This window comes from Eptesicus fuscus, chromosome 22 (genome assembly GCF_027574615.1).
Source record: "Eptesicus fuscus isolate TK198812 chromosome 22, DD_ASM_mEF_20220401, whole genome shotgun sequence".
Taxonomy (NCBI): Eukaryota; Metazoa; Chordata; class Mammalia; order Chiroptera; family Vespertilionidae; genus Eptesicus; species Eptesicus fuscus.
This window is the reverse complement of record NC_072494.1, coordinates 8416937-8442206: the sequence shown is the minus strand read 5'-3', so window position 1 is coordinate 8442206 and position 25270 is coordinate 8416937. Positions and strand designations below refer to the sequence as shown.

At 36.1% G+C, this 25270-nt stretch overlaps 1 protein-coding gene across 6 annotated transcripts in view; it reads left to right on the top strand.

Annotated features, from left to right (window-relative positions):
* RSBN1 (round spermatid basic protein 1) overlaps positions 1-24839 on the top strand; it is a 29600-nt gene extending 4761 nt beyond the window's left edge. The window contains exons 2-9 of one of the 6 annotated variants that reach the window (XM_054711467.1): positions 6231-6456; positions 6840-6904; positions 7956-8077; positions 16564-16701; positions 17007-17149; positions 18135-18302; positions 19522-19630; positions 20213-24839. In XM_054711467.1, coding sequence (XP_054567442.1) covers positions 6231-6456; positions 6840-6904; positions 7956-8077; positions 16564-16701; positions 17007-17149; positions 18135-18302; positions 19522-19630; positions 20213-20686 — 1445 coding nt within the window. In that variant the 3' untranslated portion in view covers positions 20687-24839. Of the gene's footprint in view, positions 1-6230; positions 6905-7955; positions 8078-16563; positions 16702-17006; positions 17150-18134; positions 18303-19521; positions 19631-20212 lie in introns of all 6 variants that reach the window. The other 5 variants (XM_054711465.1, XM_054711466.1, XM_028154097.2 and 2 more) reach the window with 5 other exon arrangements.
* Positions 24840-25270: the final 431 nt, after the last annotated feature.

Sequence of the window (25270 nt, the reverse complement as noted above, 5' to 3'; positions counted from 1 at the left end):
AGCATCTTTATACTTGTTACCGAGGCACGCAGGAGGCATGCCTCTGGAGTCCATCTGAGTTTAAATCTCCGCTCTACCACTTACTGTGTGACCATGGGCAGATTACTTTAACCTCCATCAGCTTCACTTTTCCTGTTTGTAGAATAAGGTTGTGGTATTGCTTTTATAAGGTTGTTAATGTGGTTTAAATGGGGAAGCACTTAAAACAGTGTCTGGCTGATATTGAGGCACTGTTAAACTGTCTTTTGTTTTTTTTTTATCATGCTTCATCCTTGAAGCAACTCTTAAGATTAATAAGGAGAGTGGCTAGCCCCTTGTTATTTAAAAAGCAATGACTTCCCTTCCCTTATCCTCAGATATTTAGGAACTACTTTAATTTTTTATTTTGAGGCAATTAAATATTCACAGGAAATTGAAAAATAGTACAGACTGGTTCTTTCCTTCAATGGTTACATCTTACATAACTATTGCATACTATCAACACCAGGAAATTGACATTGGTGTGTGTGTGTGTGTGTACTTTTGTGATATTTTATCACCTGTAGATTAATTTCACTACCACTGCAAGATTCACAGCTATTCCAACACCATGAACATCCCCTAATGCTATCCATGTATAGTCTTAGGAACCTCCTATGTCTCCCCACCTTCCCTGAACCCTAGAAACTACTAATCTATTCTTTGGCAACCATTTATTTAACTTTATAATTTCATGATTTAAAAAAATATATATATTTTTATTGATCTCAGAGAGGAAGGGAGAGGGAGAGAGAGAAACATCAATGATGAGGGAGAATCATTGATCGGCTGCCTCCTGCACACCCCACACTGGGATTAAGCCCACAACCTAGGCATATGCCCTTGACTGAAATTGAACCCAGACCCTTCAGTCTTCAGGCTGATGCTCTATCCACAGTGCCAAACTGGTTAGGGCTATAATTTCATGATTTTGAGAATGTTATATAATGGAATAATAAAGGACGTCATTTTCTGAGATTTTTTTTCATTCAGCATGTTTTTGAGATACATTCAAGTTACTGCATTTATCAGTAACTCCTTTTCATTACTGAGTAGTATTCTATGGTATGGATATACCACTGTTTAACCATTTACTTCTTAAAAGACATTTTGGTTTTCAGTTTAGCTATTATGAATAGAACTTCTATGAACATTTATGTTCGGGTTTATGTATGGATGTAATTTTCATTTCTCTGGGAATGCAATTGCTAGGTATTATGGTAAGTATGTGTTTAGTTGTGTTTTTTTTTTTTTTTTGTTTGTTTCTTTTAAAGACATTGCCAATCTATTTTCTAGACAATCTGTTCTCTTTTACAGTCCCACCAGCAGTGTAAGAGAGATCCGCTTCCTCTCTATATCCTTGCCAGTATCTGTTATTGTTAGAATTTTTATATTATCCATTCTAATAGATGTATGGCTAGTGATATTTAACATATTTGTGTGTCATTGTTTGCCATCCATATATCCTCATTATTAAAATGTCTGTTTTTTGTCCATTTTCTAATTGAATTGAGAATTCTTTACATATTACAGTTAATATATTCTTAATTTTTTTTTTTTTTTATATTTTAAATGGTTGGGGGAAAAAACCATGACGTGTGAAAGTCATATGAAATTCAGATTCAGTGTCCAGAAATAGAGTTTTATTGGAATACCACTCCACCCATTCAGATGTATGGTCTACAGCAGTGTTTGCACTACAGCAGCAGAGGAGAGTTGTTGAGACAGATCATATGGCCTGCAAAGCTTTTTATAGAAAAAGTTTGCAGACCCTGAGGCAGCTCATTCAGCAAAGAGACATGTTCCTGCACACCAGCCTCCTGCATACCAGCCCAGCAGTACTCAATCCAAGCTCATGTATAGTTTACCATAAATGTCGGATGCTAGGCATTGGGAGTTGCTCATAAGTAGTTGAAATGAAAGCTTAATCTGTAAGTACTAAGGTAAACTTGCTTTATCTATAAAATGGTACAGAAAATGATTTTTGAAGAGGTAAAGTGACATGCTTAAAATTTTCTAGTTAGAAAGTGATAGAACTGAATCTAGAAGATACTAAATGTTAAGAGATATAAAATCTTTTTTTTATTTCTTGTAAGGAACAGGCTTTAGTCTTAAACTGAGTTACCTGAGTCTTTTGAAATCTTAAATTTTTTTCCTCTCCCTTTTAACTGCATTCAAAGCATAGAACTGACTTCCTCCACAAACCCATCAAAGGAAGTAATGCTTCTTTTTAATTATTCTCGGTTAAATTTATTATTGTAGTAATATTTTTTAAAAAAGGAAAGGGGTGAGTTGATTCCTGTAGCTCTCTTCTCCAATGTCATTAAATGACAGGGTTGCTTTTATGTATTTCTAGTGAGTCAGCCTTCCTTTCTCACATTTTTTCATCTTTGACCAGCTGTCCTAACTGCTATCACAGGGAGTGTCTCGAGGGCAGACTCCTAATTGAAATTTTCTGTGATGTCAAAGAGCTATTGGCAGGAATTTTAAATCCAGAAACAGTTGATTATCTTGGTGATGAGAGTGGAGAATTACTTCGGGATTATACAGAGAACTGAAGTAAACAGATAATCTCATTTATCAGAGCAACAACTTCAGGGACTGTACTTTTCTTTACTCAGAGAGAGGCAAAAAAGCCTTTAAGGCCATGAAAATTTTTGTATTTTTGTATAACATAATGCTATCATTATGATCATACAGAATTATGTAGTGGGCACTCAGTAAAATATTTGTTGAAGTAATGTTCTCTTTATTGGAGGTTCCTCCAAGCCACCTCAAGTCCATTAATTGTGATTAGATCATTTTAGTTGATCATCCAATGGGAGTGTTGCAGAGAGGAGGTGATAGAGAAGGCAGAAAGAGAACAGAACGGAGTGTATTGGAAGTGTTTGAGTTTTGGAGTCAGACAAGCAAGAGTTTGAATCTTGGTTGTCACCTACTGACTTGGTAACCTAATATAAATAACATATAATGTTTCAGGCTGTTTTCTTTTTATTTAAGTGTAGTTGGTCTGAATACATTCTCTGTTGGACCACTAACACTCTCCAGAAAGGGAAAGAGTGTTCATTCTTTAGACATTGATTTTTTAAAAAAATTGAGATATAATTGACATATAATATTATGTAAGTTTAAGATGTACAACATATTGATTTGATATAATTTATATTGCAGAGACACTGACTTTCAAATAACATTTTTAATTCAAGGCAAGGCAACCTCGATATTCTCATTAAGCAGTGATGGCTAACTTAGTATAATAACCTTTAACAACTTTGTATATGTGTGCCATTCTCAATTAGTTACCACCATAATAACTTAAAATTAATATTTGTTTATTCATGGAAATTCGTTAGCTATTGTGACACAAGTTGTCTCAAATTTCTCTATAATCAAAGGTGAGCTTTCTCTATCTCAGCCTTAGCCTTAGATAAAAATCAAAATTTGAAAAACAGGATTAGTGAATAGATTGATTGAAATGTCACATTTTAAACTTTTATCATGTTGAAATATGAGATTAAAACCAATTTAGGGCTTTTTCATTTCCTTGTATGGTAGTTGTTTTGAGATGGACCATGCTGAATTAATTGAATGGTTCTCGTATAATGAGTTTTGGAATAAAACCCACAGAGACTTGGCCATGTTAGAAATACCATTGGTAATCTGATAGTAATATAGAAAATGTGTTATAATCAAGGCAACTCTTTGGCGTTAATTTCAGTGTTGGATCTAGGTCACAATTCATCTTCTGCATACCAAATACATCCTCTGAAGCTTAAAATAACAGGATCTATTCAGAGATTTTTTTTTTTTCTGTGAAATTGCTAAACATTTAGCAATGGGTAATTAGATAATTTTTTAAAAATTGGTTTAACCTTTATATTTAATGGCATAACATTTAATTGCTTAGGAGAATTGCCTGAATTACTGATTTGATATGTAGGAAAAGTATTTAGATTAATTTATTTGGTAAGAAATATAAATGACTGTTACTAGGTGTTTTAATTAACTCTCAAAGATTTAGTTGTATGTAGAATAAAATATTACTTTTTCTGCCCTGGACATTGTAACTCAATGGTTAGAGTGTGGTTCAATTCCCCGGTCAAGGGCATGTATCTGGATTGTAGGTTCATCCAGGGCCCTAGACAGGGCATATGCGGGAAGGAAACCAATCAATGTGCCTCTTTCACGTCGGTATTTCTCTCTCTCTCTCTTCCTCCTTCCCTTCCTTCCACTCTCTCTTAAAAAATCAGTGCAAAAATTATCCTCAGATGAGAATTAATGACACCCCCCCCCCAAAAAAAAAAAAAAAGAAAGAGTGCTTTTTCTCTTGCCAGTAAGTAATACATGTATATTTTGGTAAATGATCTGTTTAATTACAAGTGATGTTTGCAAATGGTTTTCTTTTTGTTGTTTAAATGCAAGTATTGAACAAAAATCATTTGGTATCTATCACATTAAAGTCTTTGATTTGCACTTAAAAAAATTTTTTTTGAAGATTTTATAACCTGTGTATCTGGTTATTAGAATGATTTTGTATAGACTACTGCAACTATCATATATTTATATATTTTATACCAAGGAAATTTTTTACTGTAAAATTTATTGAGCTTTTTCTTCCCACGTATAGTGATAGGATTAGTGGGAGTAACTATCTCAACACTGTCAGAAATACTATAGTTGGCTGGATAAATTCTATACAGTACATACCACACTGTGCTTGAAGGTTGGTCAGGACAATACCTGATATTTAATCCTAAAGAATTCTTGCTAGATATATTTTCCAACTAGTAAATAAAAGATGCCATTCTATTTTGGATTTGCCAATCCATGACAATCCCTTAAAATTAAAAATACATTTTTTAATTATGAAAATAATCTGTTTTTGTAGAAAGTTGGAAAATACATGTAAGTAAAAAAGAAGAAAGCTAGATATTTATAATCCTGCCAGCCTACATAACTACCATTAACACTTCTCCAGATTTTTTTCTGTGTTGTCTGTATACAAAATACCTATAGATAAGTCAGACTTTTTCCTCTCTTTAGGTACTTTGCTTCTTCCTGGAATATTTTTCTCTCAAAAATATGCTTGTCATCTCTTATTACTTAGGACTTAGTCTAAATGTCACCTCCCAAAGAGAGCTCCCCCAGCATCTAGAGCAGTGGTTCTCAACCTTTCTAATGCCGCGACCCTTTAATACAGTTCCTCATGTTGTGGTGACCCCCAACCATAAAATTATTTTCGTTGCTACTTCATAACTGTAATTTTGCTACTGTTATGAATCGTAATGTAAATATCTGTGTTTTCCGATGGTCTTAGGCGACCCTGCTAGCTGTGGCTGGGTAGTATTTTATCATATGTAAGTACCAGAGTTTAATCAGTATCTTATTATTAGACAATTAGGGGATTTCCTAAATAATCTATAATAATAAAAGCGTAATATGCTAATTAGACTGGACATCTTTCCAGACGAAGCCGGGGCTGCAAGGGAAGCCTGGGTCCCGGGTGCCAGAGGGAAGCCAGTGCCGGCATCTGGGGAAAGGAAGGCCTACTCTTGCACAATTTTGTGCACCGGGCCTCTAGTACTCTCATAGATGTCTTTATGTATCTTCAGTCATTTTCTTAGGTAATTTTTACTTGGGAGTGGAATTTTTGGGTCTGAGAATTAGAAATATTTTCAAGGCTTTTGGTACATAATAATTTTGGAGAGTGCCAAATTGCCCTTCATCAAAGTTACTGTAGTAGTTGATACTTCCAGCAACCATACATGAGAATGCAAAAAAAAAGTTTTTGCCCATTTTGTAGGCAAAATGGTGTCTTACAGCTTAATTTGCCTTTGTTTGATTCACCTATATGTATCATAGTAATGTGTAGACTGATAGCAAAATATGACGAGCTCCAATGTAGATTTTACAGTAGTTACCATACTGCATAGCATATGTGAAATCAATAACTTCTCTATTTCCTTTTGTTTTTTGATTGCAGGTCATATTATATGCTGACCTTTGCATTATCTACTCTTTAGCATAATCTTCAAACCAGAATATTATTGTATTTTAAGATTTTTGTCTCATTTTATAAACATGTAAGCTGTAATAATGACAAACTCATAGAAACTGAGAATAGGTTACTTAATTTGATATAAAGTACCTTAAGAAGTTTGTATGTTGACACTAGACCTAGCAACTGACTTCTTTTTAATTATTGTGGCCAGAAACACCAGATGAAAATGGTAAAACCCAGAGAGCTGACGATTTTGTGTTGAAGAAAATAAAGAAGAAAAAGAAAAAGAAACACCGAGAAGACATGCGAGGAAGACGCCTTAAAATGTACAATAAGGAAGTACAAACTGTCTGTGCTGGCCTGACGCGCATCAGTAAGGAAGTGCTCACCCAAGGACAAGCAAATAGCACTTCGGGAGTTAATAAGGAGTCCTTCAGGTACCTGAAAGACGAACAGCTGTGCCGGCTGAATTTGGGCATGCAGGAATATCGGGTACCCCAGGGAGTACAAACACCCTTTATGACCCACCAGGAGCATTCTATTCGTAGAAATTTCTTAAAAACAGGTACTAAGTTTAGCAACTTTATTCATGAGGAACACCAGTCCAATGGTGGTGCTCTTATCCTTCACGCTTACATGGATGAACTCTCATTTTTGTCTCCAATGGAGATGGAGAGATTTTCTGAGGAGTTTCTTGCTTTGACATTCAGTGAAAATGAGAAAAATGCTGCTTACTATGCTTTAGCAATAGTGCATGGGGCGGCTGCTTATCTCCCGGACTTCTTGGACTATTTTGCTTTTAATTTCCCCAACACTCCAGTGAAAATGGAAATTCTGGGCAAGAAAGATATCGAGACAACCACCATTTCAAATTTCCACACTCAGGTAAGGTGAACTCATTGTTAAATGATTTAGTAAGTACAGTTACAGTACATGCTAACCCTCATTTTGTTGCTTAGCACATACCAGCACACTTTAAATAAAAACTCATGGTGGTAAATGTGGATCAAATTGTTGACTTCTCTAATTGAAAAATCTTGATTGCTGAAGTTCTTTGGGATGTGGCATATGACTTGCTTGGTCTAAGAAATGCTTTTTACATGAACTGTTATACATGCTTACACGTCTTTATGGAAAACCAGCTTGAAAACTAATCCATTCTTTCACAGATTAGGTAATGTTAGCATGGGTGGTGTGATTTAGAACTGGTAGCCTCAAGGTAACCCTAGCAAACTTAATCTTTTGTGTCATAAAACATCTGAGGGCACTGACCTCTTTATTTGCCAGGTTTTTGCTTTTCTTTCAGTAACTTGTTGGCAGTCTATCCCAGAAACATACCTTCTTTACGTGACTTGGAAGTGTCACTAGGAAGACGCCGTAGCTGCCGCTCCTTCTGCCTACGCACTGCCGTAGGTGAAGACATTTGCTGAAGCCTTGCTTGGGCAGCCAGGCTTAAGTCAGCAGGGAAGCTGTCCTTCCTAACCAGTGGTTTTAAACGGAACGTTTTTTTCAATGCAGTTATTTTAGGGCATAAACTGAAGTTGATAATATGTTCTAGATTTTTTTCTTGCTTGCTTTTCTCAAAAGGATTGTGAACGTGGATGGTCAGCTATAAGTTTGTGTTATAGATACAAATTCTACACAAGTTTCATGGAGAATGTTACACTCTTAGAGAGTTGTAATGATATAACCTGTTTTTTTCAGGTTATCTGATAATTTGCTGCCATTTTTCCCTTAAGAGTTTTTTTTGTAGGTAGACGCTTGCATCATAAGACTCTCGGCTGTCTGCATTAGAGTGGTTTCAAGCCACTTGGATATGAAATCTCCTCTAATTGAATCTTTTTAGTGATTCTTACCATCCTTGCCTCCAATGAGGGGAGTATCCAGTTTAGATTTATGAGCTTCAGAATTTCTCTAATTGAAGTTCTCTCTGCAGTAGAGAGAGCAGGAGCAGCCAATCTGGAGAGGTCGCAAGATGGGGCTGCCCAAGATGTTGGAACACGATGTGCAATAAAGAAAGGGCTTCGTCTTGGATTTTGGCCTTGTTACCACAACCAGGTACCGAAGTGCTGACTTTTGTAGTAGATTTTGTTTTTTCTTTTTCCTTTTTTTAAAAGGAGGATAGCCCCTTGAAAGTTAAGGAATCCTATTTTTATCAATATTGCAGAAGGGACTGGAAATAGTTCTCCTAATGTAGTCCATAGTCCCCATAAGTCCCTATTTAACAAAGATCTTGCTGAGAGCAGAATTAATATGCTCTTCCACTTTTTTAGTTTAGAAAGCTGCAGCAAATTTTCTCTTCTGATTGATAGACCAGCAAGCATATCTGAAAAATAAGGCAGAAACTTGGGGGGGTGGGGAGTCTTGGTTTTGTGATGATGACTTTTTAACTTTAATATTAGTTAGTCTTAGTGGATCAAGATGCTTAGAGCCGATATCTCTAAATATTCCCTGCTGATTTTTGTCTTCCAATTGATTTTTTTCAATGGAGCTGAAATTTCAATGACTGTACCAACAACTTACCTTGAGATTTACTTTTGACATTTATAAAATAACCACTTTCTAAGAACATATCAGATTATTTAAAAATTTGATGTCACTAAATACTTTAACCATATGAGAATATTGAGGACGATTGAGTAAGTGTCATGCTCTGGTGATCCTTGGTGAGGGAACTTGGTTTTATTTATGAATATTGAGTCATTGGGGAGAAGGATGAGGTGGGTGTGGAAGTTGGTGTAGCCTAAGAAATTAGATTTGCAGTGGTGGAATCATTGGCAGATGTTGGGATGGAAGCTAACACAGTAGTTCAGATTTATTTAGCACTTTTGTGATTTATAGAAATGCTTTCACATTCATATCTGAATATTTTAAACACAACCCATGTGGTAGGTAAACAATTTTATCTTTGTTTTCCATCAAAGAAACTGAGGGTTGGGGATGTTTATTGTTATCCAAGGTTATGTAGCTAGTAAGTAGAAGTCAGGGAGCAAACTGCAAACTTAGGCCACTTGAACAATATATGCATCATTTTACCATACTCCTTTCTTTCAGCCATTGGAGAAGAGACTAGTGCTTTTATTTGTCTAACACTGTAGTCAGTGAAATGAAAATATCTCAGTTTCACACAATATTCCGAGGCTATTCTCATAGTTTTTAACAAATACCTTTAGATTGTTGGGAATTAAGTGAATACCTTAGGTATTTTGGACTTCTATGTTTTGTGAAGTCTTATCAAGTTCTGTTGAGCCAAAAATAAAGTGAAGTAAATTGTTTATTACCTTAGAGACACAATTACTAGAGGTTATAATTTAAATATGTAGCCATAATAATTATTCATGAGTATATTTCAAGACACTTTGCTCAGCAAGTATTTATTGAGAACCTATCATGTACTGCACATTCTGTTCTTAAAAGGACTAATAGATGAGCTCAGTTTAGTGGAGAAGATGAATAAACCAGCAGTTATAATGCAGTTTGACAAGTAAGAGCATAGAGGTATGCATAGGGAAAACAGTTGTGAGAGAGGGAGCACAGTGTGTGGTGTTACCTAACTCAGGCTCAAGGTGATTAGAAAAGGCATTTTAAAGCACATAATAGTGCTTGAGTGGAGCCTTGGAAGATTAGTACTTAGCTTAATAAGGGCATTAAAAGAATACTTCCTATGCAAACACATAGATACTAAAGAATGTAGCACTTTTAGGAAGCTGCGAATAGTTTAATATAGCAAGAATACATGCTGACTTAAGGGGTAGTGAGAGTTGAGACCAGAGAGATAGACAAAATCAAGATTGTGAAGAGTTTTATATGTGCTAAAAAAATTAGTGTTTTTTTCTTAGAAGTAATGGGGAATCATTGGTGAATTCTAAGAGGGGTGTGCTATCAAGTTATGTTTGCAAAGATTACACAGTAGTGTGGAGAATGAGATGGGAAGCAAGAAGATTGGTTAGGTTCCTGTGGTAACCAGACAAATGATTCATGTCCAAACTGATATTGACACCAGAGAGGAAGAAGTGAAATTTGAGCACTAATTAGAAGATGGGATTATTTGCACTTGGTGAGGGAGAAGTATAGAGTCTTTATTTATTTTTTTTTTAAATATATTTTATTGATTTTTTACAGAGAGGAAGGGGGAGAGAGAGAGAGCCAGAAACATCAGTGAGAGAGACATTAATCAGCTGCTGCTTGCACACCACCCACTGGGGATGTGCCCGCAACCAAGGTACATGCCCTTGATCAGAATTGAACCTGGGACCCTTGAGTCCGCAGGCCGATGCTCTATCCACTGAGCCAAACCAGCCAGGGCAGAAGTATAGAGTCTTAAGATGTGATTTTGACAATGGGCCGATGGTGGTGCTGGTCACAAAGTCAATACAGGGTTGAAAAAACTGTTTTGGGGGTGGAAGGTATTGATGAGTTCTGTTTGAGGTGTTTTGTGTTGGAGGAACCTGTAAAGACTGTGGTTAGACATGTCTGCTAGGTAGTTAAATATATGGGTCTATGATTGGGAGACATGTCTAGGCTGGAGATGCAGAAGTTGAATCCATTAGCCTGTAGGTGATCAGGGACAGCATTAGAATGGAAGAGATAAAGTGGAGAATGGAATCTTGTGATGCACCCACGTGTGGAACGGGAAGAGAGAAAGACAACGAGGTAGAAGGAAGTTTAGATGACAAGTTTTCTAGCTTTTATGAATGATGGAGTGATTAAGTGTCATATCCATACAAGGAATGAAGTAAGATAAGGTTGGGAAAATGTTAGGTTGCTCAATTGGGAATTAAATTGGAAACATTATCAAGACCAGCGCTTTGCAAACCATAGCCATCTTAATATTGTAAGTTATGCTTTTTTTTTTTTTTTTTTTTTTTTTTTAAATATATTTTATTGATTTTATTACAGAGTGGAAGAGAGAGGGATAGAGAGTTAGAAACATCGATGATAGAGAAACATCGATCAGCTGCCTCTTGCACACCCCCTACTGGGGATGTGCCCGCAACCAAGGTACATGCCCTTGACCGGAATCGAACCTGGGACCCTTCAGTCCGCAGGCCGACGCTCCATCCACTGAGCCAAACCGGTCTCAGCTAAGTTATGCTTTTTTTAAAGAAGCTTGCTATTTAAAGTGTGCTTAATATATGAGTTTGGCATCAACAGAGAGCTTGCTAGAAATGCAGACTTTCAGACCCTTAACCAGGTCTTCTGAATCATAATCTACATTTTAACAAGATACCCAGGTAATTCACACGCACACTAGAGTTTGAGAAACGCTACTGTAAAACTCACCTCCACTAGCCAGGAAGTAAAATATAATTTGTTTGGGGCTGAGAGGACTGGGTGCTGCCATCTTGTGGCTGTGGGTGCTGCCATCTTTGAGGGTGTGGCAGTCAATTAGCATATTCTGTCCTTTTTGGCTGTGGGCGCCGCCATCTTTGCAACAGTGTGAGGGTCAATTAGCATATTCCCTCTTTATTGGATAGGATTATTATTATTTTAGCTTAGATATTATATCATGCAATTATCGGCACTAGAAAAACATTTTTAATGGTTTTAAACCTTGAAGTGTTCTGCAATAAGTATGCAATATTTGGCTTCCCTCCTTATAAAAATCCTATGGCCTCTGATAAACTGATTAGCAGTTCAGATATTCTTCTAGTCATCTTATGGACTAACAGGATTTTAGGGTAGGGGGTGGGGGATCATTTCCAAGCCTTTGTTTTATAGGTGAGGAAGATCACATTTTGTTTGTGACCTTTCCCAAGGTTAAAGAGGGGCAGTTCTTCAAAGAGGAATTGTTTTATAGTCTGCATTTCTAACAAGCTCCCAGATGCTGCTGATGTTGCTGGTCCACAAACCAACAAGGCTGTAGGTCTTAAATTCTGTCATAAATTACAAACAAGTAACAACAACACTAAAAATGTAGTGAAGTGAAATGGAGAGTTGTTTTAAATATCACCATCTGAGACTATTTTCACCTTATAGCAACTAAGTAATTGAAGTGTATGTATGGTGAACAAAGTTTGTATATGGTATATGCTGTGGGGAGAGGGAATTAATTTAAAAAGTGTATCTACTGTAATAGGATTGTTTTCTCTTTACCTGGCAAATGTGTATTTTTAAGTTCTGCTTAAAAAAAATTTCTGTAAAATTTATATAATATTGAAGTCTTATTGAGGGTCATAGCTCTTTAACTTTATTTAGAAATTCTTATAAAATGTTGCTTTTATTACTATAACGTGGTAATGTTTACTGTTCCTGAAAAAATCAACAAATGTTATTCATTTATTATGTGTTGTGGCAGGGCCCAAAATGGGCTTATAGGTGCCATGTTTGATTAATTAACATTTTACAGTGAATTGGTGGTACTAATTAAGAATAGAAGAGTGCTTTGTAGCTTGATGGTAACTGAGAAACTCTTAAGGAACTACACATCAGTGTGTTATATAAAAGGAAAAATATTTTAAGAAGTTTTATAAAGTAAAACAGCATAAAAAATGGTGTGTTTGGTTCTTTCTATCATTCTAAGTATAGCTTATACTCTTTTGACACATACTACTTTTTTACTAGATGTTTTAAACCGGGAATACCTTTTTATTCACAGGTCACAAGGTTAGGAAGATTGCTGGCTCGCTTTTTCCTCTGTTTTTTAAACAATCAACTTATAAATAGGTTTCTTCATGAAACATGAATTCTATTGAATAATTATTCTCTCCAACTTCCACACACAGGGTTTTCCACATAATGTATTTCTAGTTTAGTGTTAAGTTTTGTTTTTAATAATTTGCTCTTTAGAGCAGTTTTAGGTTCATAGCAAAATTGAGGGGAAGGTACAGACCTTTCCCAAATACTCCCAGCCCCCACCTATGCATAGCCTTCCCCATTATCCACATCCCCCACCAGAGTGGTCCATTTCTTACAATTGATAAGCCTTGCTGACACGTCATAATCACCCGAAGTCCATAGTTTACACTAGAATTCACTCTTGGTGTACATTCTATGGGTTTTGACTTACATGTACCTATCATGGTAACATACAGAGTAGATTCACTGCCCTAAAAAATCATCTGTGCTCTGCCTATTCATCCTTTCCCTCACTCCCATCCCCACCCCTGCCAACCACTGATCTTTTCACTGCCTCCATAGTTTTGCCTTTTCCAGAATGTCATATACAGGGTGGGGCAAAAGTAGGTTTACAGTTGTGAGTATTTGAAACAGTTTATTGTGTTATTTATTAATATATTATTTTCCATATGAATAATTATAAACTTACTTTTGCCCCACCCTGTAGTATGTAGCCTTTTCAAATTGGCTTCTTTCACTTAATAAACACATTTAAAGGTTCCTCCATGTCTTTCCATGGCTTGATAGCTCATTTCTTTTTAGCACTAAGTCATATTCCAATATATGATGGATCACAGTTTATCCATTTACTTACTAAAGACATCTTAGTTGCTTCCAGGTTTTTGGCAGTTATGAATGAAGCTTTATCTTCTGAGTTTTTAAATGACTTATTAAAAGGTGTATGTAGCCCTGCCTGGTGTGGCTCAGTTGGTTGAGCATCGTCCCACGCACTGAGAGGTTGCTGGTTCGATGCCTGGGTTGCGGGTTCCATCCCCAGTAGGGACCATGCAGGAGGCAACTGATTGATGTTTCTCTCCCTTTCTCTCTTTGTAAAATCAATAAAGAGAAACATATCTTTAGGCGAGGGTTAAAAAGCAAACACACACGGATGTATGGATTGGATGTATGGATTGAGAGCACAATTGAGCATATTTAACTCTCCCAGCAATTGATACAGGATAACTTTTTAAAGTTGAGTGTCTAATCTAAAGGACTACATATATATTGACAGCAATATGCATAACATTCACACATAATTGTTCAAACTTTTATATAGCTATTATAAATAGATTAAATGTTTTGAATGCATGCAAAGCTAGTTGCTGTTTTCTTAGAGGTATTTTCTTCCTGGGTATCTCAATCCTCCCTCCCCACTTCGCCTTCAGATTTGACTCAAGGCTAACTTTTCCCTGCTTGGCATTATGTTCCATGTCCCCATGGCAGCTTTAGTTTTTTCTGTTCTTTGGTCTCTACTTGCCTTCTTCCAATCTCTAACTTGTTTCTTCCTTCACGGTGCCCCAGTACATACACTTTGGGAGGTGGTGGAACTCAACTTGTTCTTTGCTTTTGAGTGCTATCTTCAGGCGAAAGCTTCTCAAACTTGCCAGATCCTAAGAATAATCTGGGATTGTTAGTTTCAAATACATATTAGAATCTCAGGTTCTTTTCTTGGAAATTCTGATTATCTTAATTGTTCTGTTTTGGGAGTGCTTTAGTTATAGACTTTTTTCTTAGTCCAGAGCAGAGATAATAATCCAGATGTTATTTGTGCGATAGACTATTGCCTCCTTCAGTACAGAGTATACCAGATACAAGTTGCAGGCTAACCCACCATAAACCACAGATAGTGGCCAGAACAAAATAAAAGTTTCTTGAATAATAAGTCCAAAGGTGTTCCATGAGGTCATCCAGGATTCTGCTTTTCTCTGCCATTCCCTTTGGTGTTGTCATATGCATGGTTGAACCCGGCCCTCCAAAGAGAGGAAGTGGAGAGCAGGCTGCTTACTTATTAAGACATGTTCTGGAAATTGCATATGTAACTTATGCTAACATTTCATTGGCCAGAACCTAGTCACAGGCCACCCTTAGCTGCCAAGGAGCCTTGCTCAGCTGGATGCCCAGGAAGTTCTGTTACTAAAGTCCAGAATGGTAGGTAAGAACGGTAGGTCAGGCACTAGGGGATAATTCATAATGTTCTTGTTTGGCATCAGTGCCACCTAGGTGGTACCTGTTGACTTTCTGGTAATCTCTGCTGTTAATTATTTAAATGCAGCACAAACATTAGCATTTAAACATTTTTACTCATGTGATAGACACTAATCAGCTTTACTACTACCACTACTTTTTTTTAAAAACCAGAGTTTAATAGCTGATTACTTCAGTTCTAGCCTCAGCAAACATAAATTTAACAGTTCCTCCATTTCAGGTTTACTTTCTCTTTTTAAATAGGAAAGGATACTTTATGTCACATAATATCTTAGGTATTTGCATTTTAAGTTGTCTTCAAGTTCAGTGCTGTTGAATTAAATGGTATTTAAATTAGGAAAACTTGGAGTACTATGATCTAAAAATATTAATGCAGATTAAAAATGTGTTGAGTTGCATAATCTCAAAGCTAGCAAACCAAGTAAATTGAAAATTACTATAGGCAGTGTACTTCAGGATTGGTATTAGGTTACATGAACTTTAAATTGTGATAAGTCTTTAGAATTTTCTCTCATAAGATGCCATCATCATGTATAGTTTGAAAGTCTTTTTAGGTAGAGAAACTTCTGGTAATTGGGAATGGGGGAGACTGATATTTCTAGAACTGGTATTGAAAATTAACTCTGCTTTAATCGTTTTAGGGTGCTTGGCTGAGAGAGGTTAGACCAATGCTTAGAAAAGCTGTTTTACTTCCCCTTCCTTCCTTCTTCCTACATCCCATGACCATTCTCTTTCCCAGTCTGCCTTCCCTGGCTTTTTATAGCATGGTGATCATACAAACGAATGGAAGGTAACTTTTGCAAATATACGCAAGGTAATTCTGGCCTGGGCTGTTGCTGCATAAAGATCACCCAGGGTGATCTTGGGGAAAGATTTATAAGGAATTAAAAAAATAAATCTTTGCTATTTGAGAACAAGATCTAAGACCTTTTTTCTGTGTGTATGTGTATGCATCCTCTGCCAGGGGTTTGACTGGCAGAGTACTGGCAGTGATGTTAAATTGTCTATGAAAAAAAATAGTGGGTTGATTCTGAAAATGCTGCTAAAGAACTAATAGTAAAGAATTGTATAAGAAATACTAGATGGTTATTTATGCTTTCTATTAAGGCGAAATAGGTGACATTTAAAGAGGATATTCCAAGTAGGGCAGATTCAAGAGAAAAATCATTGCAGGTAGAAAGAACTTTGGCGTAAGCTGTATAGAGAAAAGATGAGCCTGCCTAGGGTGGAGGATCTTATATGGAAGTAATGGAAGATCGGGTTGGTTAACAGTCAGCCTGCTATTTGGTCTGATGTGAACGCTCTCAAGGTAGAGAGTACAGAATGATTAGAGGATTAATCTGACCATGATCTGCCCTGCCAGTTTTATTGTTTATTTACTGATTTTCCTAAATAAAGATCACTTTGAAGTATTTACAGAGTTCAAAATTATTATTCTCAGAGAAGTTTAAGTATATCGTAATGTCTTCAGTATTTCCTTGAGATGTTGGGACCATAGACTAACTTGCACCTTGCACTGTCGGGTGTGGAACTTATATCAATGTATTTGTCAGTGTGTGTGGGTGCTTTTCTGTAACTGTTGACTTTGTCCAAGGTACTGACCTTTGAGTTCTTAGTATGTAGAAGAAATAGCAACATTGGAAACAATGCCCTATTCTAGTTCTTTAAGTATATTATAGAGTACCTTCAGCCCTTTCTTCCTCTCTTTGGTTTTATCTCAGGTCAACAGGACATACTGCTGTGGCACCTACCGAGCAGGTCCTATGCGGCAGATAAGTCTTGTTGGAGCAGTAGATGAAGAAGTTGGTGATTATTTCCCAGAGTTCCTTGATATGTTAGAAGAATCACCATTTCTGAAAGTGAGTGTTAATTCATATCATTAAAGTTCGAATCATTACATAAGTGGATGCTTTTCATTTAAAAGTATTAAGCTAATCTTGTCTGTTAAAATGAAATTTTACCCAGTGTTTTGAATAGAAATGTTTACAAAACAATTGCTATAAAATATTTAACTTCAGTATTCTTTTGTATGAAATTACTATCTAATACATTTATTTCTTCATATAACTACACAAAATAAGCTTCCTAGAGTTTTCTTTTAGGTGGGGTGGTTACCTAAAGACTATTAAAAACTTTTTATGTGACTAATTCATCTGACTTCTAGATGACTTTGCCCTGGGGTACACTTTCCAGCCTCCGACTCCAGTGTCGGTCCCAGAGTGATGATGGGCCCATCATGTGGGTAAGGCCAGGAGAGCAGATGATCCCTACAGCAGATATGCCAAAGTCACCCTTCAAAAGACGACGGTAAACAATTACTTTTCTCAAATAAGCTAAAGCACTTTTTTTAGTTGATAGCTTATAAAAATGATTGAGACTTGAACACAGTTTGAACATCATCTGTCTAGATTATTTGAAGAGCTATCTTAAGTAAGTCTTCTAATGGGCAGTCCCTTCATCTGGTCCACTCATTACAGTCATCACACTGAGGCACCCTCTGTTTGTTGGTTTTTTTGTTCTTTTGTTAATCCTCGCCTTTCTGTATGGATGGGGATATAAATTTTTCCCCATAACCTCTACTAACATTCTTAACTTTGTCGATCTGATTGGACAAATATGTGTCATTTTAATTTGCTTTTCTTTGAGTGGTTTGTACTTCTTTTGTGATTTCCTTTTAACTTCCTTTATCCATATTTCTATTGGGGTGTATTCACTTGTAAATTTTCTGTATACATTATGACTATTCACTTTTTTTTTATGTTGTAAGTTTCTCTTTTAGTTTCAGATTTCTTTATGTTTCAGCTCCCCTCCTCTGTCCCCCTGTAGGAAATTTTTGTTTATATATTGTCAAGTCTATATCTTTTCCTCTGAGGTTTCTCTCATAATGGCAAGCTTGCAAGGCCTACTCTCATTCAATGTTATAAAATATTCACCTAGAATGTTGTGAGAGTTACAGGTATTTTGAGAGTCAAAAATGACTCAGAGTAAAGCAACATGTAGCCTTGAACTTTGAATTTTATTTCCTGTTACTAGACAACTAAATTTTATATATTCAAACACTACATTTGAGCCCAAGACATAGTTTCTATGTTATTATGACATACCAAGAGAGAAAGGTAATTAATTAATTAAATATTACAATAGAGTGTGTTTGTTAAATGCTAATGATAAAAGTCATTGAACCCTCTCAGCCCTTCTCTTATTTGCAATTTGGTATCTTAGTCGACTTTTTTGCCTAATTACTATTAATACTTTTGTCCTTCCCTTTACTTCACAAACAAATCAACTCCAGATCAATGAATGAAATAAAAAATCTCCAGTACCTACCTCGGACCAGTGAACCCCGCGAAGTCCTCTTTGAAGATAGGACAAGAGCTCATGCTGATCATGTAGGTCAGGGGTTTGACTGGCAGAGTACTGCTGCTGTTGGGGTTTTGAAAGCTGTACAGTTTGGTGAATGGTAAGTTAATGGAACTCAACTGCAAAGTTGGTTAATGATGTCTAAGAAAATGTAGACTCAATTTAAAAGGTTGGGGACCATTTTTTTTTTTAATTGTGGTAAAACACACATAACAAAATTAAAAGTAAAATCGGAACCATTTTTAAGTGTACAGTTCAGTAGTGGTAGGTATATGGACATTGTTGTGAGAGAGAGCTCCAGAACTTTTCCATCTTGCAGAACTGAAACTCTATACCCACCAGCAATAGCTCCCTTTTCTCCTCTCCCCCAGCTCCTGCTAACCATCATTCTACTTTCTGTTTCTGTGAATTTGACTACTTTAAATGCCTCTTATCAGTGGGATCATACAGTAGTTGTCTTTTGTGACTAGTTTCTTTAGCATAATGTCCTCAAAGGTCATCCATATTGAACCAGGTGTCAATTTAATTTCTTTTAAAGGCTGAATAACATTCCATTATATGTATACGCCACATTTTGTTCAACCATTCATCCATCAATAGATATTTGGGTTGCCTCCTCTGTTTGGCTGCTCTGAACAAATATCCTTTGTGTCTGCTTTCAGTCTTTTGCGTATACTTAGAGGTGGAATTGCTGCATCATGTGGTAATCCTATTTTTAATTTTTGTAGAAACCACCATACTGTGCTTCATAATGGTTGCCCCCTTTTACATTTATTTGGGGCACAGTTTTAACAAAGCTCAGAAAATAGAATTCAACTCATTTAAAAACTTTTTTTTTACTTTGTTTTTCATATTTATGTCAGGGCCTTGAATATTATTATAGAGTTTTATCTGAGTATTTAAAATTAAAGATTATTCAGATTTTTCCCTCTTTCAATACTTTGAAAACTGGAAGGTGTGACGAAAACTGGAAGGTGTGATATTTGTGTAGTTGATGATGATATTACAGGGTGGCATTGAGATGGTGTGTAACGTGGTGAAAGGATTACAGTTGCAACCAGGTTAGACTAAAACTGCTTCTATTCACTGTTGTTTTAGTTTTGTAACAACTAATCTAACTTTCTTATTTTTAAAATAGCTTTTTTAGTGTTTTGTTTATTGTTCAAGTTGCTTAAAGGAGCAAATGTATACTTTGTCTTTGGGAGCTATATATCTATTTCTGTGCTAGTAGCAGCATTTCCAGGAACAGCAACACTGAAATTTGTCCTTATTTCCATTATGAGATGATTGTTCCTAAAACTTCATTGTGTTGATCTTAGGAGTGATCAACCTCGCATAACCAAAGATGTGATTTGTTTTCATGCTGAGGATTTCACTGATGTTGTACAGAGACTTCAGTTAGACCTTCACGAACCTCCAGTTTCCCAGGTAATAACTCCTGCGTTTTTATTACCCTTTGAGTGAGATATTGGAGAGAAGTATCGTTACCCATTTTATTTTGCATTTTATCTTACATGGGGTAGTGAATTTTATTACTATTTAAGGCTGTGTGTGGAGGGTGTCAAAAATCATTGAAACAGAGCTTCCCAAACAGAAGGTTTGAGAATCCCTTTAACTTGGGATGCCATTTCTGGCCCTTTGCAGGCTCAGTTGCTAACCCCATTGCACCCGGTGCCTCACCTGCAAAAGGATGAAGGACTGAAGGCGCGGATAAATGTTGCCTCCTGTGTGGCAAAGAGTATTGATTTTTAGCTGCACTTTGAAATACTAATTTAAATGATTCCCTAGGCCCATGCTGACTTTAACCTGTCCTTTGTTGCTAGAGAGGTAGTAAAATATGAGGAAGAATGTTTTTTCAGGCATTATAGGAAATGTAAAAAAGCTGAGTATCATTTAGTATTGCTTAGCTTTCATTGGGCCCCTCTTTTTCCTGTGCTAATAATATTTTATTTGACTAAATTATTATGCATTTCACTTTAAAGTCTCATGCAACTTTTTCCCTCTCTTCAGTGTGTGCAGTGGGTGGATGAAGCCAAACTAAACCAAATGAGGCGGGAAGGCATTCGTTATGCTAGGATTCAGCTGTGCGACAATGATATCTACTTCATTCCCAGAAATGTCATCCATCAGTTCAAAACGGTGTCCGCAGTGTGCAGCCTGGCCTGGCATATAAGGCTTAAACAGTACCACCCTGTTGTGGAAGCCACTCAAAACACAGAAAGCAGTTCTAACATGGACCGCGATTTAACTGGAAAGCGAGAATTAGAAGTTGACTCCCAGTGTGTGAGGATAAAAACTGAACCTGAAGAAACATGTGCAGAGATGCAGCTTTTCACAACTGCTTCATCTTCTGTCCCACCTTCATCAGAACTTAACCTGCAGCAAGACCAGATGACACAGCCTGTCCCAGTTTTAAAGGTGGAAAGTAGACTGGACTCCGAGCAGCAACACAAGCTACAGGAACATCCAAGCACTCCTGTGTGATATGTACATATTCAAACACATTTTTTAACTTTTTTAAATTTTGATGTGAAGTTATAGTTTTATAACTGGCTTAAGTTAAGTTTTATTGGAGAAATCTTGCCTATAATTCTATAAAAAGAGAAATGACATTCCACAAATGTCAAGCATATCTTTTTTACACAGATTATGCAAAGTTAAGAGTTGTATCTTATCCCGTTAGTACAGTACGTAATAGTGGGTCTGCTGCTACTTTCCGTTTCAAGGTGTGAGGTAATAATTCAATCTCTTCTTCAAATCAAAATAACTCTCTGGAATAACAGATTCTTTTTTGGTAAATTATTCACTTCCCTTAATTTTGTCTTGTCTCTTGCCATAGTTGCTGTTTTTATGGTAGAAGATCAGATTTATGGTTTAGTACTCTGTATGGCACAGATTCAATTTCTACAGTAAAAACGGCATAGGTTGCAGGAAAGAGTTCTTGCATCTTGTTCAAAAGCAAGTAAGTTATTTAGTTCCAACCATAAAGAACAGGTAGTTCTAAGGAAAATTCAGTGGCTCTCTGGTTTAACAGAAGAGAAAGCACAGCACTTTCTGATCCAAACTGTCTTCTTTGTGTCTGTTATTTAAAGCCCAGTGGATATTTCAATTAAAAATATCTAAAGATGTATAGTCCTTGGTCATTCATTATCCATGGTTCATATACAAGGTAACTATGGAAAATATTTTGGGTAAAAGAGATAACGCTGACTTGATACTCTACTGTTCTGCTTCCTGGCATCCTCACGTTTTGTGTGGATACTTTTGCTTCCTAAACTGATCATGAGTATCAAACTGCGGGAATGATAGCAGTCTTTCTGATGAGGCTGCCATATTCTGTGCATGAAAATTAGGAAAAACTCATTTTGTCTCCTGGCACCAACCTCTCTTCATGATAAAGACCTACTGTTGAGACACTTCAATTCAGTTTTAACAGTGAATACCAGAGCTTATTTGCTATGACTCTGTGTGGCCACTTTCCAATAAAGAATATGGCACCAGACTTCATCGTAGAGTTTCAGGTAGCCCAGTGCTTAGTGCCTGAGTATTTAAATTTTTTTTTTACACAGGCACAGTTCATATAGCTAGTGTAGTCTTTCTATTATTTTAGAATGTTAATGTGATACACATTTTACTTTCTCTTAATTAATAATATTATAGGCCTTTTGTTTATTAAAGGAAGAGTACTCCCCACACCTAAGACCAGATTCTTATATCTACCTGGTTATAGTGCAATTTGGAGATTTTTTTTCCTGGAGGGTGAGATTTGGAATATTTACATTAACATAGGCAAAAAAGATGCTGCTTTATTATGTCTGTCACCATGAAAACGTAGCTGCATCTTTTGAAATATCAAATATGAATTTTCTCTAAAATATTCTGAAATAGGTTAAATCTTATATAAATATTACTTTGTGCAATATTGTTGTGTAGTTAAATGCATATAGCAAAGTATAGAGGTCACTGTGTAAACCGATAGGAAAGTAACCATCAGCAAATACTGCAGTGATTAGTTAGAATCTGTATTATTCCTTATATATATGTATATGTATGTATTCTCTGTTAAAAAGGATAAAGACAAATAGAGAAACACTTCAATGTAAACCATTTATGAATTGGAAGTGATGTTGGTTTTCGTTATCTCTGTAAATAAGGTAATTAGAATGGTATGAAAAGTAATGTGATTATTGCAGGGGTGTTTTTAAATCTTGGGTATAAATTCTAGGGTAAATTCTAGTTTATCAAGACTAGTTTTTAAGGGACCTGCCTTTAAGGGTGTTTTTTTGTTACTTGGGGGTGGGGTTAATCACAAAGTATGTGGGTTTGGGTTCTTTCTTGTTTTTGTTTTTCTGTCCAGAAGAATTTCATAGAGCTTTACGAGGCTGTGCAAAGTAAAATTCTTCTCAGGCAACATTGGTTTTTTAAAATAATCATGAAGAACAAGGTTGCTAAAGCAAAAACTTTTATTTTTATTTTCCTTCCTTGTCTTCCAAGATCTGACTTCCCCATCTCCCACTTGCCATCCAGCAGATGCCACCTGTCATCTGAGCTGGTCATTGCTAATAAACAAGGAGTCTGTCTCCTGACAGCCAGCACTGTGTTCAATCACTCAGGAACCAGCGGATCTGCAAAGACCTACAATCAAAAGCAAATCCCCACTTTCCTTTCACACATTCTACCCTCACCTCCAATATAAACACATTAAAAGAGTATAAAAATGTTTAAAATCATGTACTAATAAATTCATTGTATGTTAGAATTGCAATAGGATGGAGAGAGAAACATTTAGCTAGTAATGTATCTGGAAACTGAATGTCCTATGTGAGTGAGTATTAGATTTTAATAGCATGCTTTAAAGACTGAGCAATATAAAAGCCCAAGTTTTGAGTTTCTTACTGCTTTCAAAGCTGTATCCTAGTTGAGTGATACAAATGATTGCAACTTTTCTAAATCATTAAATTATTTGGTTTGGTGGAGTGAGGCATGGAGCAAACTGGCGTCTTCTGATTTGTAAAGTATTGATGGCAGTGAAGTTGTAACTGAAATTTAAGCTGATCTTCCTTTTTGGTATCTTATCCGTTGTGCCAACTCTTTGAGATTACTTGCAGAATGTGGCTAGAAGTTTTAGTATTTTGTGGAGCAGTGGTCGCCAACCTTTCGGACCTCACGGACCACCAGTGGTCCGCAGACCACCGGTTGGTGACCGCTGTTGTGGAGCACATATTTTTAAATGTGCTTATGGAAAGGACCCAGTATGTGAGTATTTCTAACGTCGTAACTAGAACGGTTTTATGGTATTCATGAGTAAGGATAAAAGTCTTCCCCCGGCCCCAGAAGTCATTCTGTAATTACACCAAGATATGCTAGGAGTAGGATTAGGATTCAAAGAAGTATTCCAAATTCATAAAGCAATAATAATAAAAACCTACATGAGTTTCCCCCTTCAAAATTTTAACTCTTTAAGAAGGAATTCCTAGGCTTATTTGTGCGTTTATTGATTTGCTTATTCAGCACTTAACAATTTGTTTCATTGGTACTTCATTATTTTTAAAGACTTTTGAAAGGTGCCCTTTCCCCTTAGAGACAGTTGGAATATCAGATGATTAATATTACAAGCTCTTGTAGTAGGAAAAAAGAGCTTATTTAATACAATTCTTTAAACGTTAGGAAAAGATGTCTTGCATCATCTTGCATCCGTCTTTAAGAGGCATAAAGTTCACACTTGCTTATTGCCTTCCCCTCTATACATATTGTCTAGAATGAAAGCTAATTTAGGAACAAGACTCCAAAATTCAAGAAAACCCTTAGTGAATATATTCTTGATCATTAATATTAGCCCATAATATATTTTCATCTGTATTTGCCATTAAAAATTGATGTTTATGCCTTCAGGATAATTGACTTTGTGTCTTTCTAATAAATCTGTTTTGTCATTGCTACAGGTTTTTAAAAAAGAACCTTTCACTAGTATTTCTGCTAAGTTTTATTTAAAACAACAGGTTGTAGCTGTATTTATTGGTCATGCAGTAAGTAGAGGAAATGTACAAGAGGTGTTTTGCTTTAGCATATGAGGAACCTATCCCCATGCTAAAGTTTGTTGCTTTAAAAGCAAGTATCTCTCCATAAATATTATGGCCTTCCATTTTCTTCATACATTTTTTAGGATCCACTTGTGCATGTAGTTGAGACCACTGTCTCTTAATATAGCACTTTTCAATTCTCGCTAAAGAAATACTTATGTACTACTTCTATCACATGTTGTAAATTTTCATGTAATGGTGTTTTTTTTGTGACTAAACTCCATTTTGATTGGCAGCTAAGACTTTTTTTTTCCTGTGGCTTTAATTTATCTAAGGTCTTTGCATATAGATGAAATGTATAATTTGCCTGGCGGACTATTTGCGTTGTGTGGCCTTAGTTTGTTTATTGACATTAACAAGTGTTTTAAAAAGGTTTTTAATGAATAGTCTTAAATCTAAATTTGTGTGAATAATCTTTTAGCACAGTGCTTTTTTGTAGCTGTCTAAGTGTGTTAACTTGTTAAGCTATTTCTTTGTAAAATAGGACAATGGAATGCATAGAGGTTTTTTTTCCCCCCCTGTAAAGTATTTTTTTAATAAACAAAGTCTGATTTGTCCTTTACTGATGTTTCATGATGCAATGAATAGCATGTGTGAATTCTACCTGGAACCAGTTTTTAAAGTATTTAATCCCCTTCATCTGTGTCCTCTATTACTTCCTAATAATTTAGAAAAGGTCATAGGTATCTGGGGAAAATCCCATCCATATTGAGATACAACTTGTTTTGTGGAAGAAGAAAAACCATGCTTGACATTGAGGCAGTTATGTCTCCTGCTGCTTAAACTAGTTTATATCTACTTAGGAGGACAATCTTAAGTCTTTATTCTGCTGATGTCATTATTTTTGAAAGTGCATGCATGCAGTGTTAAGGTGGTGTATATAGTTTTCAGATGTCATTGATGTATTAAGTGACAACACAGTGGGTTTTTTTCCTTATCTGTTTTTATTTGTGTGAACTTTTTAGTTGAGGGGCCTATCCTAAGCACC